The 15,137-nt window shown below is 37.2% G+C and overlaps 1 protein-coding gene across 1 annotated transcript; it reads right to left on the bottom strand.

The window, feature by feature from the left end:
• Positions 1 to 3,437: 3,437 nt before the first annotated feature.
• Positions 3,438 to 13,980, bottom strand: LOC110687902 (ankyrin-1-like). The gene is made up of 5 exons (XM_021864545.1): positions 13,455 to 13,980; positions 12,587 to 13,107; positions 11,550 to 12,198; positions 4,827 to 5,311; positions 3,438 to 4,176 (listed from the first exon to the last, which is right to left on the bottom strand). Exons 1-5 carry the CDS (start codon positions 13,954 to 13,956, stop codon positions 3,538 to 3,540), a joined length of 2,796 nt encoding a protein of 931 aa, XP_021720237.1. The 5' UTR covers positions 13,957 to 13,980; the 3' UTR covers positions 3,438 to 3,537.
• Between the last annotated feature and the right edge of the window lie 1,157 nt (positions 13,981 to 15,137).

The following is a 15,137-nucleotide window of genomic DNA, read 5'->3' as shown; positions in this document are numbered from 1 at the left end:
AATGCTCAGGCAAATAAGGGCCTCACGGTTTCGTCTAATGAGCAAATTTTTTTAAAGAAGAATTTAGGCCTAATGTCGATTGTAGAGTGTCAAACCGGCCCATTAATTGGTTTGGGCTGGGTATAATTGAGTTGGGTTATTTCAAATTTGAGTCATACTAAATGATGAGGTCAATATTTTGGGTTGTGTGGTTTGTTTAAAGTCAAGTCAATTTTTGACACTTCTGTATTGTATTATGGACAATTTGGACATCATGGAATACTTAATTTTTTTTTTTTAAAAGGAAAAATACACTTTAATAATCCCAACTATGGGCGATTTACTTTTAATAATCCCAACTAAGGTTTATTATCTAATAATCCTAACTATGCTACGTTGTTGCCTCTAATGATCCCAACCGGTCAACACCAAGTCAACGACCTGTTATAACAGATAACCTTGCCACGTGTCAACACGTGATTGGTCCAAAATTTTAAAAAATAAAATATAAAAGAAAACAAGAAAATTTTAAAAAATAAAACATAAAAGAAAACAAGAAAAAAAAATCCCAACCACCCTTTATTTCCCACCGTGAAACCCTAACCCCCACCCCCTAACCTCGCCAGACCGGCCGCCCACCCCCTTTTAGCCACCGAAACCAACCGGCCGGCCAACCCCGACCCCCAAAACCACCTGCCAGCCAACCCCAACTCCCAAAACCACCTGCCCAGCCAACCTCGACCCTCCAAAACCACCTACAGTCACTGTCACCACTTGTAGTCACACCTTCACATCGATTTTTTGGTCGACAGAGAATGGTGTGACGGCGGGCGTGTCCTTTGGCGATGGCTTCGGAGTAGGCGGCGAAGTCCCGGGCAGATTTGATGACATTATAGTCGCCGGAGCCTCGAATACGAAGCTTGAACAATTAGAGTTTTTGGGGTCGGAGTTGGCTGGGAGGTGGTTTTGGGGGTCGGGGTGGGTTAAGGGGGTCGGTCGGCTAGTAGCGATGGGCAAAAAACCCGGTCCGATTGATCCGATCTGTGATTTAGCTGCTCCGATCCGAAAAATTGGATACCCTATCCAATTTTTGAGGTTTCGGATATTTTGAATCGGATTCGGATAAAAAACTTGAAAAATCGGATATCCGATCCGATCTGGGTTTATTTATTTATTTATTTTCTTTTAAAAATAAAAACTAAAAAGTCTTAAATAACTTATACAATCCGTCAAACAACTTAAACCCTAAAACTCTAGAAGCCCACTCATTCACTCCAGCTTCCTTGCGCAGCCACCCAGTGGGTCTCGCCCAGCTCCCACCGCTTCACCGAAGTGACGGAGCCACCGAACCACAACAAATTGTATCCCTCTTATCTCGTCACTGCAGCCACACTCAAGAGGTTTTAAAAAAAATTCCATTTTCTTCGATCTTACGGAGTATTAGACTTTGTTAGTTTGTTAGTCGTTGAAAATTTGAAATTTATGTGATTGATATGTAGTATCAATTTATGTAAATCAGAAGCAGTAAAGCATATTTATCTTTTGTATTTTGATTTTTCTTTTTCTTTTTACTTTGATTAAAATGTATTCAAAATATAAAGCTGTCAACAAGACTAGTGAATAGGTGATAGAGTGTACCGTCGTTTGCATTTCTTCCACATTTAAGAAAATAAACTTTGGAAATTTTTTGGATAGGATAATCCGGGTATCTGATCCAAAATTTCGGATTTTCGGATATTTGATTTTTTGCGGATCGGATTCGGATTGGATTTATACCGATCTTAAATTTTCGGATATCTGGAATTTTGGATCGGATCGAATATCTGATATAGCCAGCCCTACTGGCTAATTTGGGTGGGTAAGGGTCTCACCATAGTATATTGTTCTAGGCAATTCATATAAAATAAAAAAAACTCCTAACAATCAACTTCATTGCTTATCCTTAGTTAGCTTGTATATTAATTACCCATAAATCATATCAATAGTTTGATTAATGTTTGGGTGCACGTAATACACTATAAGTTGCTATCTCAGTCTACTATTTTAATATGAGGAAAATTATTATTAGTTGTAGCTTATTAATGGGACCCTTCATCAAATAATTAAGAGAATTAACGTCAACGTGTGACATTCAAATTAATTATTGTTATAAGTAGTATTAACCAATAATAGGAAATAACGTGTCAAGTTTCAAGGATTTTTTTTTATCCATCAATTTTATAATAGGCAAGTAAACAATGTTAAACTAAAGACCTAAAGTACGTCAAATTACATATGCATGCCGACGAGTGCATTATATCATTTATATTTATATATATGAATGTGATATCACATATATGACGAGGTACAAGCACAGGGGGACCTTTCATCGGGGCCATTCAAGGCCCGGGCCCCCGTAAATTATTGTAATTAATTAGTTAATGAATTAAAATGATTTATATTTACTTATAAATTATTGGGATATAGTGATTAGTTTTGAGCAAGAGGTTAAATATTTAATTTAAATTCTGGTCCCTCTAACATTTTCGGCCAAGATCCGCCACTGGGTACAAGTGCAACATATTAACATCAAAATAAAATCAACAATATAATACATTTAATTAGTAATTTTAGCTATAAATGTTTAAGATTCTCTTACATTTATTATCCTTATTTTCATGGATGATCAACTTAGTTGATTAAAGTTTTGAAAGGTAGTACTCAAGACGACTTGAGATCACGTCCTGTCTAATCATATGTCATTACGACTCTTTCTACAAAAAACAAAAAACAAAAAACAAAAAAAAAAAGAAAAATCAATTACTCCCTGTATTTTTTTATCACACTGCCACACTGGTTAGCTTATAATTACCTTTTCTAAACCTGATTAGTTCTAAAATTTGTAACTATATTTCGTCTTTTCGTTTTGCTAATATATGATGTGATGAAATGACTTCGTCAGATTGTATTTTACAAGAACTTGTTAGTATGCTTGTGTTTTTCTCACTAGATCGAGTTGTTAAGATGTACATGTCTCTAAAATTTAGGTTGCTCGTAGTGTTTAATCGCTATATGAAACATGCATGCATGTTATAATGTTATATTTGTTTTTTTAAGGAGGATTTTTTTTTTATTTTTTTTTTATTTTTTTTATTTTTTTCCCTTTAGATACTTGCGTGCTAGAATTGTTAGAAAACTTATATTATATTGAGTAGGTATAGCATTATAGTGATCTTATATTGATTTGATCACTTGAAACTTATTAAAAGTAATCTAGCTAGTTGAGGAGTTGAGCTTGTCATCCTTGATTAAAGTAATTTCTTGATTTCTTCTATACTAGTGTCTATCCATCTGTTAAGCCTATTATATATTGTAAACTTCATGGATCATTTGTTAATATACTCTAAGAAAATAAGTTCAAACCTCATAGACATAGATAATTTTAAACGCGAACTTCATTAAATAAACAATGTCCTCTCTAATTTAAAATAAAGCACTCGTCTTATTAATTGAAAAAGGCAAACATTTGTTACAATTGAATAGCAATACAATACGTGCATGTCTACATAAACTTGTTACTTAAACATTAAAAATAGAACCTTGGCGAGGGAGCTGTAGATCAGCACCTACTATCGCTCGACTGCTGATTGGGTTCGTATTTGAGCGCGATACACAAGAAGAGCACAAAAAATTGCATACAAAAATCACTATAGCATTTTTAGAAGGGATAAGCACATTGATGATGACATCTTTGTAAACTAGCAAAATAAGCAAAGTGCATAGACCCAAAGTAACGTAAGCCATCCAGGCTTTAACCGGCAAGGTAGTTGCACACAAACCCGCCATGAATGTCAAAAGAGTTGTGCAAAATGATGCTAGGACCAACGTTACGCTAAAATCGAGTATCATCACTGAATTCTTCCGGTTGTTTGTAGCCATGATCCAAAGGAGACAACATAAAACCATCATTGATAAGCACATTGATAATATGTCTAATACCATAAAAAACTGAAACGCTATCTTTTTTATTAGAACTGGTGTCCCAATATTTTCGAGAAGCCCACCAGGAACTGTGAATGCTGTTGTGAATGTTATCGTCGTCAAAAGAGCCGCTATAATACCTATTGTGTTCACATAGGTTTTTATTTCTGTTGAAGGAATGCCCCATGTGCTAAGAACACCTACCATTTCTTTTTCATCCAGAATGCTCTTCTTGATCTGAACGATAAAGGCTCGAGATGCAATTAATTACATAGTAAAAATGGCTTCAAAAAAAAAAGAAGGTAAAATTACATAGTAAAAATACTGTAGTAATTGTAGGCAATTTCTATTGTACAATCGGTAATATGGTACAACGTGTGTTCTTGGTACATTGTCTAAATCATATGAATGACTTGACGCCATGCTTTTAAGTAATTCTTGGTACATATAACAAATTGACCACGCACTTAGTAATGAATAAGAACTCAATCAAGACAAGCTCATTGATCACATACATAAACTTCCTTAATTTTCTTAAAAGTTGCAACAGTTTGACCAGCATATTTACTAAGACAGTACACAAATTAACTATGATATAATGTATATAGTTTGATCATATAAATCTCAGAATATATTTTAATAAAAATTATAAAACTTTGCATAAGTTGAAACCAACCCACCAACTAACGTCTTATACAATAATCTTTGTTTTTTTATATATCAATAAAATTTGTGGACAAAGCTCATGTATGAAGAATGTAAAAATCAAACTGTTGCAATTTTACTAAAAACAGATAAATTAAAGTATGATACTATATACTATTATACTGTATAAGATATACTAGAAACATATATGTAAGGCCATTCAACTAAAATTAAGTACTTACTTTGGAAGGAAGACTGGGCAATTCTGCTATCAGATCGTTGGGAGTTTTCCCAGCTTTATTATGTATTTCTAAAAGTTTCGATACCCATTCAACCTTCACCTTTGACAACTTACGTTCTTCTTTCCAAAATTCAAGGAAAAATAGTACGAGGTCGAACCGGTTATCTATGATTGCCAGATGCAATGGTGTGTTTCCATTCGAGTCCTTCAACTCTAACAAATCTCTTAATTCCTTATCTTGAAAAAGGCGAGCAAAATAGTATTCTGATGGATGTTTTACAATGAGGTGCCCGTATGTTTGGCAATTCTCGTCACCGGATTTTGCTGCTTCCGGAGAAGCTTTGCATAACACTGCAGCCGCGGAATAGTTACCAGCTTTTATCGCTCTTATTAGGGGGGTGAGACCATTGTTGTCGGGCGAATAGGCCGCTTGGACATTAGCATCCACCATTGCCTTAATGTCTTCTCGCTTAAATTGCTCTATGCCTTAACCAAAATAATTATATTTATTCATTAAGTTAAGATCTTTTGATAACAAACTTCTTACGTTTCAAATTTAATGATACATTTTGACTTTTAACACTATTTACAAACTTTAGATAAGAAAATATATAGTCATGTTGTTGTGCGACAGCGGAAGCAAAGGTCGTAAACAAACAAGAAAACAATAAAGAAATTCAATGCAAACAATAAGAACAACACCAAGAATTTACGTGGTTCACTATCGATGTGATAGCTACGTCCACGGGCACCGAGATCGAATGATTTCACTATAAACTGCAAAGATTACAAAGATGATTCTTGTATTTCTCAAGAACGGCTCTCACTCTGTCTCTCTTCACCCTAATACTGATATTAGGGAGGTTTTATATTAATCCCTAATTAAAAGATACTTGGGCAAAAAGATAATAAAATAAGATAACCTAAAACCGCAAAATCCGCGTTCCGTATTTTTCCTTCTCCGCCCGGTCAGACCGGGCAAGGTCTGCCCGATCGGGCGCGAGAAGAAAACTCCATACGAATGCTTCAACGTATCCAACCCCCACCGCCCGGTCAGACCGGGCAAGGTCTGCCCGATCGGGCGAAGGCTCGCCCGGTCGGGCGAAGGCTCGCCCGGTCGGGCGCGAGAGCAGCTTCTTCAACGAATTTGCCAGGCACCTCTTCTTCTTCCGCCCGGTCAGACCGGGCAATGTCCGCCCGATCGGGCGGACAAAGCTACGAAGTACGAGTCACCTAATATACTTATCAACAATCTCCACCTTGACGAGAACTCGTAGTCAGCAAACGACCCCATCAAGACATAGTGAAAAAACATCTCAAGCCAAACCCGATGCAGGACTCATGCATAAGCCATACATCCCGATAAGTCTTCAACCAAGACCCATCACATACTCGTCTCCAAGTATAACAACTCATAATGCTCCACCTGCATCACAAGCCCCGGGCAAGCTCCACCTTAAGGCCAACACACCTACACCAGGAGCTCCCCAACTTCGCCCCTCAGGGCCTACTACATCACGTAGTAATCAATATTTAGCAAGTCTAAGCAATGTTTAAACTTGCTAAACGGAACAGGCTTAGTGAAGAAATCAGCCGGGTTGTCAGCAGTCCCAATCTTCTTCACCTTAATCCTCTTGTCAGTACGCAAGAAATGATACCTGACATCAATGTGCTTCGTCCGATCATGGTGTACTTGATCTTTAGCTAAGCAAATCGCACTTAGACTATCACAATACACTGTAGCAAAATCCTGTGCAATACCCAGTTCACCTACTAGGCCTTTGAGCCAAATAGACTCCTTAGCTGCAGAAGTTAGAGCCATATACTCAGCTTCAGTAGTTGACAACGTAACTGATGACTGCAATGTAGACTTCCAACTAACCACAGAACCACCCAAAGTGAACACATAACCAGTCACAGACCTCCTGGTATCCACATCAGCTGCATAATCAGAATCACTGTACCCAGTGACCAAGCATTCCCTACCATTCCCGTACACAAGACCAATATCAGTTGTCCCTCTCAGGTAGCGAAAAATCCTTTTCACCCCTTGCCAGTGTTCCCTCCCAGGTCGAGCCATAAACCTGCTTACAACACTAACAGCATGCGCAATATCCGGCCTAGTACAGACCATAGCATACATCAAACAACCAACCGCATTTGCATATGGAACTCTAGACATATAAGACAACTCCTCCTCTGATTGAGGTGACATAGACAAAGACAACTTACAACTAACAGTAGTTGGCGTACTTATAGGCTTCGATTTTTCCATCCCAAAACGAGACAAAATCTTTTCAATGTAGCTTTTCTGAGTCAAGAAAAGCTTACCTCTAGCCCGATCCCTGTAGATCTCCATACCCAAAATCTTCCTAGCTGCACCCAAGTCTTTCATGTCAAACTCCGAGTTAAGCATCTCCTTTAATCTAGCAATATCAGATTTATTCTTTGTGGCAACCAACATGTCATCAACATATAACAAAAGATAAATCATGGAACCATTATCCAGCTTACTATGATACACACAGCAATCATATGAATTCCTGTCAAAACCTTGTGAAACCATAAAAGAATCAAACCTTTTGTACCACTGTCGGGGGGATTGCTTAAGTCCATACAATGACTTTAGCAATCTGCAGGCATAGTGTTCCTTTCCAGGAACTTCGAATCCTTCGGGCTGCTTCATTAGAATCTCCTCCTCCAAATCGCCATGAAGGAAAGCCGTTTTAACATCCAACTGCTCCAGCTCAAGATCAAAATGTGCTACAATTGACAATAACACACGGATAGAAGTATGTCGAACCACAGGTGAGAATATCTCAACAAAATCAACCCCTTCTACCTGACTGAACCCCTTAGCAACTAGCCTAGCCTTAAAACGTATTTGCTCAGTTTCCGACAACCCTTCTTTCTTCTTGTAAATCCATTTACAACCCACAAGCTTCCTCCCTTCCGGTACCTTTACCAGTTCCCACACTCTGTTCTTGTAAAGAGACTGCATCTCTTCACCCATTGCGGCAAGCCATTGCGCAGACTCACTACAACTAATTGCTTGTTTATATGTGGCAGGTTCAAATGACTCTACATCATCAGCTACACTCAATGCATAACCTGTCATCGCATCAACACAGCAATTTCTTCCCTCCATCTCTTCAATCAATCTAACAGGCTTCTTGATAACTCGTTTAGGCATCTCAAGAATGGTGTCAGGTTGACTAGATGACCCCTGATTAGATTGCTCCACCTCATCCCCAGAGTTAGAATGAGTAGGAGTAATCTCAGGTTCAGGAGTACCCGGCACTGGAACATCAGCATCATCATCAATATATTGTACCCGAGGTAAATCAGCAATGGTAGACTGATGTACCTCAAGTACCCCATCTGTCTGTAATAAATTGTCTACTTCCCTTCTCAAATCTGAAATCTCTGCATTTTTAATTGAATACATGGTGTTTTCATCGAAAGTAACATCCCTACTAAGAATGACCCGACCCTCCGAAGGTGAAAAAATTCTAAACCCCTTCACACCATCCCCGTACCCAACAAAACACCCCTTCTTGGCTCGTGGATCCAGCTTACCCTCAATAACATGATAATAAGCAACACAACCAAAAATCTTCAAATTCGAAAAATTAGGCAACTTACCACTCCAGATCTCAAACGGAATTTTGGAATCAATTCCAGAATGAGGACCCCTATTAATGACATAACAAGCTGTTAACACAGCTTCACTCCAGTACCTCCTCCCAAGCCCTGCATTAGAGAGCATGCATCGAACTCTCTCTAGCAGTGTCTGATTAACCCGTTCTGCTACACCGTTCTGCTGTGGTGTCTTCCTGACAGTATGATGCCGACCTATACCCTCATCTGCACAGAACTGATTAAACTCGTCTTTGCAAAACTCTAGCCCATTGTCCGTTCGTAGCTTCTTGATCTTCCTTCCTTGTCGATTTTCCACCAAAGCTTTCCATTGCTTGAAAACTTTGAAGGCCTCATCCTTTGACTTAAGCAACCTAAGCCATGTGTATCGGGACTTGTCATCAACAAATGACACAAAATAGTGGTAACCTCCCATACCTTCAACTCTAGATGGACCCCAGCAATCTGAATGGATGTAATCGAGCACTGCATCAGTAATGTGAGCACCCTTGCTGAACTTTGACCTGTGTTTCTTACCAAACACACAATGCTCACAAAATTCAAGGTTGGCAACCTTGACCCCGGATAGAAGACCCCTCTTGGACAATAGCTGCATCCCCTTCTCCCCCATATGACCAAGCCTCATGTGCCAAATCTTAGTCATCTCCTGGTGAGATACAGATGCGCAAACCGCAGAACTAGGCAGTGTAACACCCTCAAAAACATAGAGGGTGTTCCTTTTGATACCCTTAAGTACCAACTCAGAACCTCTGAAAATACACAACTCCCCATCTGAAAACACACCATTGTACCCCAATTCATCCAGGGTACCCAATGAAATCAGATTCTTTCCTAAAGCAGGAACATGCCGTACATTAGTCAAAGTTAACCTCCGCCCATCAACAGTCCTCAACCTCATGGAACCAATACCTGTGACCTTACATGGAGCATTGTTACCGACTATAACCATACCCCCATTGCGAGGTTCATATGTATCAAACCAATCTCGACGTGGACACATATGGAACGAACACCCCGAATCTAGAACCCAGTTATCAGATAAATCATCAGACCTAGCAGAACTGACTAATGCTAAATCTTCCTCTGAATTATAGCTCTCATTCGGTTTCTCTTCAACTACAGCAGCCTGGGACTTGTTTTTCCTCACCGGACAATTATTCCTAAAGTGACCCGGTTCTTTACAGTAATAACATGTTTTAGTAGTAGTTTTACTAGATCCATCCTTGCCGTTTCCAGCACCCGACCCAGCATTGTTCCCCTTGTTAAACCCCTTATTCTTTTTAGACTTTCCGGACTTAACAAACAACCCACTACCATTATCCCCATTATCACTCGTAGCTTTCATTCTGAGTTCCCTAGTATGAAGTGCTGCCTTCACTTCTTCTAAGGTTATAGAATCCTTACCAACAACAAAAGACTCTACAAAATTCTCAAAGCTAGACGGTAGAGATACAAGTAAAATCAACGCAGCATCCTCATCATCAATTTTAACATCTAAATTACGTAAATCAAGCAAAATAGAGTTAAGTTTTTCTAGATGTTCCCGTAAGGAAGTACCTGACTGCATCCGGAGGCTAAACAACCGCTGTTTCAGTAATAATTTGTTGGTCAACGACTTAGTCATATACAATGACTCCAGCTTCAGCCACAATCCAGCCGCCGTTTCCTGATCAGCAACCTCCGTGATGATTTGATCATCAAGACTAAGTAATATGGTAGAGTGTGCCTTCTCTTCCATAACTTCTAACTGCGAGTCAGTCGGTCCGTCTCCTGACTCCGAAGTAGTACTCTTTGGAGCCAACGGACGCCATATCTGCTGTTGTTTTAACAGAGCCTTCATCTTAATTTGCCATAGCCCGAAACTATTTTTCCCGGTAAACTTCTCAATTCTTATTGTTGAATCTCCTGCCATTGTTATCTTCAAGAAACTCTCCAAGGATTGAACCTGAGCTCTTGATACCAATTGTTGTGCGACAGCGGAAGCAAAGGTCGTAAACAAACAAGAAAACAATAAAGAAATTCAATGCAAACAATAAGAACAACACCAAGAATTTACGTGGTTCACTATCGATGTGATAGCTACGTCCACGGGCACCGAGATCGAATGATTTCACTATAAACTGCAAAGATTACAAAGATGATTCTTGTATTTCTCAAGAACGGCTCTCACTCTGTCTCTCTTCACCCTAATACTGATATTAGGGAGGTTTTATATTAATCCCTAATTAAAAGATACTTGGGCAAAAAGATAATAAAATAAGATAACCTAAAACCGCAAAATCCGCGTTCCGTATTTTTCCTTCTCCGCCCGGTCAGACCGGGCAAGGTCTGCCCGATCGGGCGCGAGAAGAAAACTCCATACGAATGCTTCAACGTATCCAACCCCCACCGCCCGGTCAGACCGGGCAAGGTCTGCCCGATCGGGCGAAGGCTCGCCCGGTCGGGCGAAGGCTCGCCCGGTCGGGCGCGAGAGCAGCTTCTTCAACGAATTTGCCAGGCACCTCTTCTTCTTCCGCCCGGTCAGACCGGGCAATGTCCGCCCGATCGGGCGGACAAAGCTACGAAGTACGAGTCACCTAATATACTTATCAACATCATGTCATGTTAGGTCTTGTTAGATCGATTCATCTTAATGTATATTTTCAAAATATTAAATTTTAATAACTTTTTATTAATTGATAATTGGAGATACTTATAAATGAATTCTTGTATTGACAAACATGATAAAATAAATGTATTTTAATAACTTTTTATATATCAATACATTTTGACTCTTAATTTTTTAATTTAGAACGAAGGAAGTATGAAATAACTAAGCTTACAGTAAGAAGCCATGTAAATTTGAATGTAAAAGAATAACGTACTACTCCTTTCTTGTTTGACTCATTTAATTACTGAAAACACATTATGAAAAAGTGTAAATATGTCAATGTAAGATATCGGATTTTTTTTTTTTCTAAAATCGAAATTAAGTAATTATATCGTGAAAATATTAGAAGCAAGACACCCAAAATGAACAATGAGACGAACATTATGAAATGAACCAAGTATTGTATGTACTTACCTATTGGACGGCTAGCGAAAAGATGAAGAGGTGTCTCTTTATTTTTATTGACCACACTAACCGATCTCTGATCATACGTTAACAATCGTTTCACCAAATCAATGTTTTTATTCGATTTGAGTGCTTCATGGAGAGCCGTATTACCATCCTCATTTTGCATCAACCATGGTGAATCGAAACGAGCTCCCTTGACACTAGCCTCGTTTTCAAGTTTAAGGATACACTGATTGCATTTCTCTAGCAACAATGGCAAAAGATTTGATTGCCACAATGTTGAGAAAACATAATTAGGGTTACCATCAGTATCATTATTTTGCGCGTTATCTTGATCTCCTGAAGCAACATAGATTGTGGTATCAGGATGATTTCGCACAAGGATATGAATCGGAGTATCCCCTTTACTGTCTGTTTGACGAATAAGTGATGGAAAACTTTCAAGTGCTTCTTCAACGAAATTCACAAAGTCGTCTAGCATTACACGACTTTCCTTTTTAATCAGCATTATTCTATGAAGGATGTTTTTTCCCTTTGAATCTTGTGAGAGTAAGAAATCCATTCCTAATTTGCTCATTCTTTCCCTTAGAATGATTATGTTTGCTTTGTCTGTTGCTTCAATTTCCTCCCTCGTCAATATTCGTTTTCTTAGCATCTGCATCATTATTAAGGGCTTATTATAGTCTTCTATACATATACTGAAAATTTTATAGTGATTGTTTGAAATATAACTACTATAATTAGAACAAAGTTGTTCAAATATTATTCTGTGTATATAATCTATTATTAGAAAGTGCTAGTAGCTACTATCCACCAACACTGCAACAATATTTACTCTATTTGTTCCAAAATAAATGTAACAGTTGACTTTTTGTATTATTCACATGATTCAACCATAATTTTTTACCAAAATAATGTATAAAATATAGCATAAACAAATGTCTCTTCGGAGACATCTGACATAACATAAATAAATAATGTGCCAGTCAAACGGATATCTTTATTTTGGAATGGGAGGAGTAGTAATAATGAATATTTCATACCTGAAGCACATCTTGTTGTTGTATAGCAGAAGCCGCTGAGATACCCTCCATATTATTGATGTTGAGTTTCGCCGAGGATTCAAGTAAAAATCGCACCATATTTATGTCCATATTCTTTGCAGCAACATGTAATGGTGTATTTCCATGGTGATCCTGATGATTTCTCAAGGCATACATCTCCTTACGATTAAGCAAATTTAATGTTTCATGGTAGTTTGGGATTTTATTAATCAAAAGGTGTAAGATGGACTTGCCAGTATTATCACACACCTCCGCAGATTGCGGGCAATTATCAAGTATTAATTTTGTAAACTGTATATTATAAGGTGTGATGAGTGTTGCTACTCTGTGAAGAGGAGTCAATCCTTTTGCATCAGGAAAACATGTAACATTGCTCGCCTTCTCAACAAGAAGTTTTATCATAACTGACATATCTTCTTGGGGTGCTGATCGGATTGTTAGAGCTGCTCCTCCTTCGTCGAGTGGTTGTTGTACTCGAGACATTATTGATTCACTCACAGCTAGATAAACACAAATACGAGCACACAACACATATATATTAGCTTCAAAAAAGTGACGGAATAAGACCTTTATACTACATCTGTTAATTTTATAATTGCAACAAAGAAATTTTTATTAGTATCTCACAAATAATACCCCTTTGTTGCAACTAAAAATTAATAGCAGTAGTAATAATTTTTAGATATTTTGTTTATTGGTTAAAAATGAGTGAGCAAACATGCAAGTCAACCCGTATATCATGCTTATGACAAATTTTGAACATGATATTCATCACATACACACAGCCTATTGACGTGCCTTATATTCAATCAATAACAAATAAATAAAGGGAGAATAAGTAACTTACTATAATTAACATGTTGTTTGATTGCAAGATGAAGTGGTGCTTCCTTTGACTTGTTGACAATACAAGCTAAAGAAGGATCTTTCTCCAACAAAAATTTACCAATATTGACATTCTCATGGATAATTGCAACATGAAGAGGAGTATTTCCTCTCAAGTTTTGGACTTTCCAAGGTTTCTCACCTACATACCCTGCAATCCTCTCCTCTATATAATCATAAAGTAAGCTCATTATCAATAAATTACCTACCTCAGCAGCAATATGAAGAGGGTTGTTTTCTTTGGAATTCCCACAAATTATCTCATTAATGGTAAATTTTTCTAGACATGCTTCTATGAAATCATGTTGTTCATGTCGAATTGCTATGTGAATGATGTTATTTTTTTCGTAGGTTTTCCTAAGTAAATACTCATTACTCTTGCCTTCTCCAAGGAACTCTACATCACCATTCGCGGCCGCTAAGTAGAGCTCCTTCCCCATTTCTACTGCCTTTGAATTTGCCATGGCTACTTATATTATATTTCAAACTTATCGTAAGTTTAGGTTGATCTATTGATTTATTGATGAAGGCAATTTATAGACCCAATCTTGTGGGAGTAAATTAATTAATGTAATAAAATGCATTAATTAAAGACTCAAAATTTACCTACATGTTATTGATTACTACAACCGATTAATTAGACTATAAGCAACGACCCAAGCTAAATTATGTTATTACTAAGTCAAAAGCTAACGAACGCCCCGCGGCGTTGGATAAGATAACTAAAAAAAGAAATATTAAATTAAAATGATCGAACATTAATTACACCGATCGTTGCGTGACTTTGGCATGCCTTTCCAAATTAATACCAGTTTAGAAAATATTTTAATACTTGTTTAACGCTTCGGGGACGTTCGTTAGCAAGATCTTATTACTAATAGTTGCAATCTAGCAATAGTAGTATAGTATTGTTAATTGAATGATTAATTGACGAGGTAAAATTAAATAGGAGTATTTTATTAGTAAGTAGTTTGTTGATTATTTAAAATTAAAAGCAGTGGGTATTGCTAAAAGAACAACAACAAAAAATAAAATATAGATAATGAAATGTACTAACTTGTCAGCCCCCAAAGTCATTACTTGTAAGTTGTATTTTACTTGTGGATGAGATGTGTCTAGCAAGCTATTATACTCTAGAAGATTTAACTTAACAGCTTTTGTCAGTATAAAAAAATAAAAATAAAAATAAAAATGTAAATACCCATCTATAGAATACTCCCTTCATCTCTAAAAGTTTCATCTCATTTGACACAATAAATTTCACAATGCAAATTAAAAGTTAAACCATGAATAATTTTAAGAAACAAAAGAAGTTGTAATTCCTACTTTTATGAGACTCTCTATAACTTTTACATATTACTCAGAAAATTACAATTATGTAAATTCTTGTTAGATTAAATTTATATATTAAAAAAAAGAAATCAACTTTTTTGTTTTCTATTAAGTAATTTTAATTACTGAAAATTATAATTACAATCATGTGAATCAACAATTTTGTTCTCGACAAAAAAAGTAATTTTAATTACAGTATTTACTATAGGAAAAATTATAGGTTGAGTATATACATTGACAATCATAATATTCAAACCTCACAAGTATAATAAAGGGATTCCTCAAATCAAAATGACATGACGAAAGGCAAAAG

This window comes from Chenopodium quinoa, unplaced genomic scaffold, assembly GCF_001683475.1.
Source record: "Chenopodium quinoa cultivar QQ74 unplaced genomic scaffold, ASM168347v1, whole genome shotgun sequence".
NCBI classification, from domain to species: Eukaryota; Viridiplantae; Streptophyta; class Magnoliopsida; order Caryophyllales; family Amaranthaceae; genus Chenopodium; species Chenopodium quinoa.
Note: the sequence above shows the minus strand (reverse complement) of the source record. Positions and strands in the feature narration are given on the sequence as shown.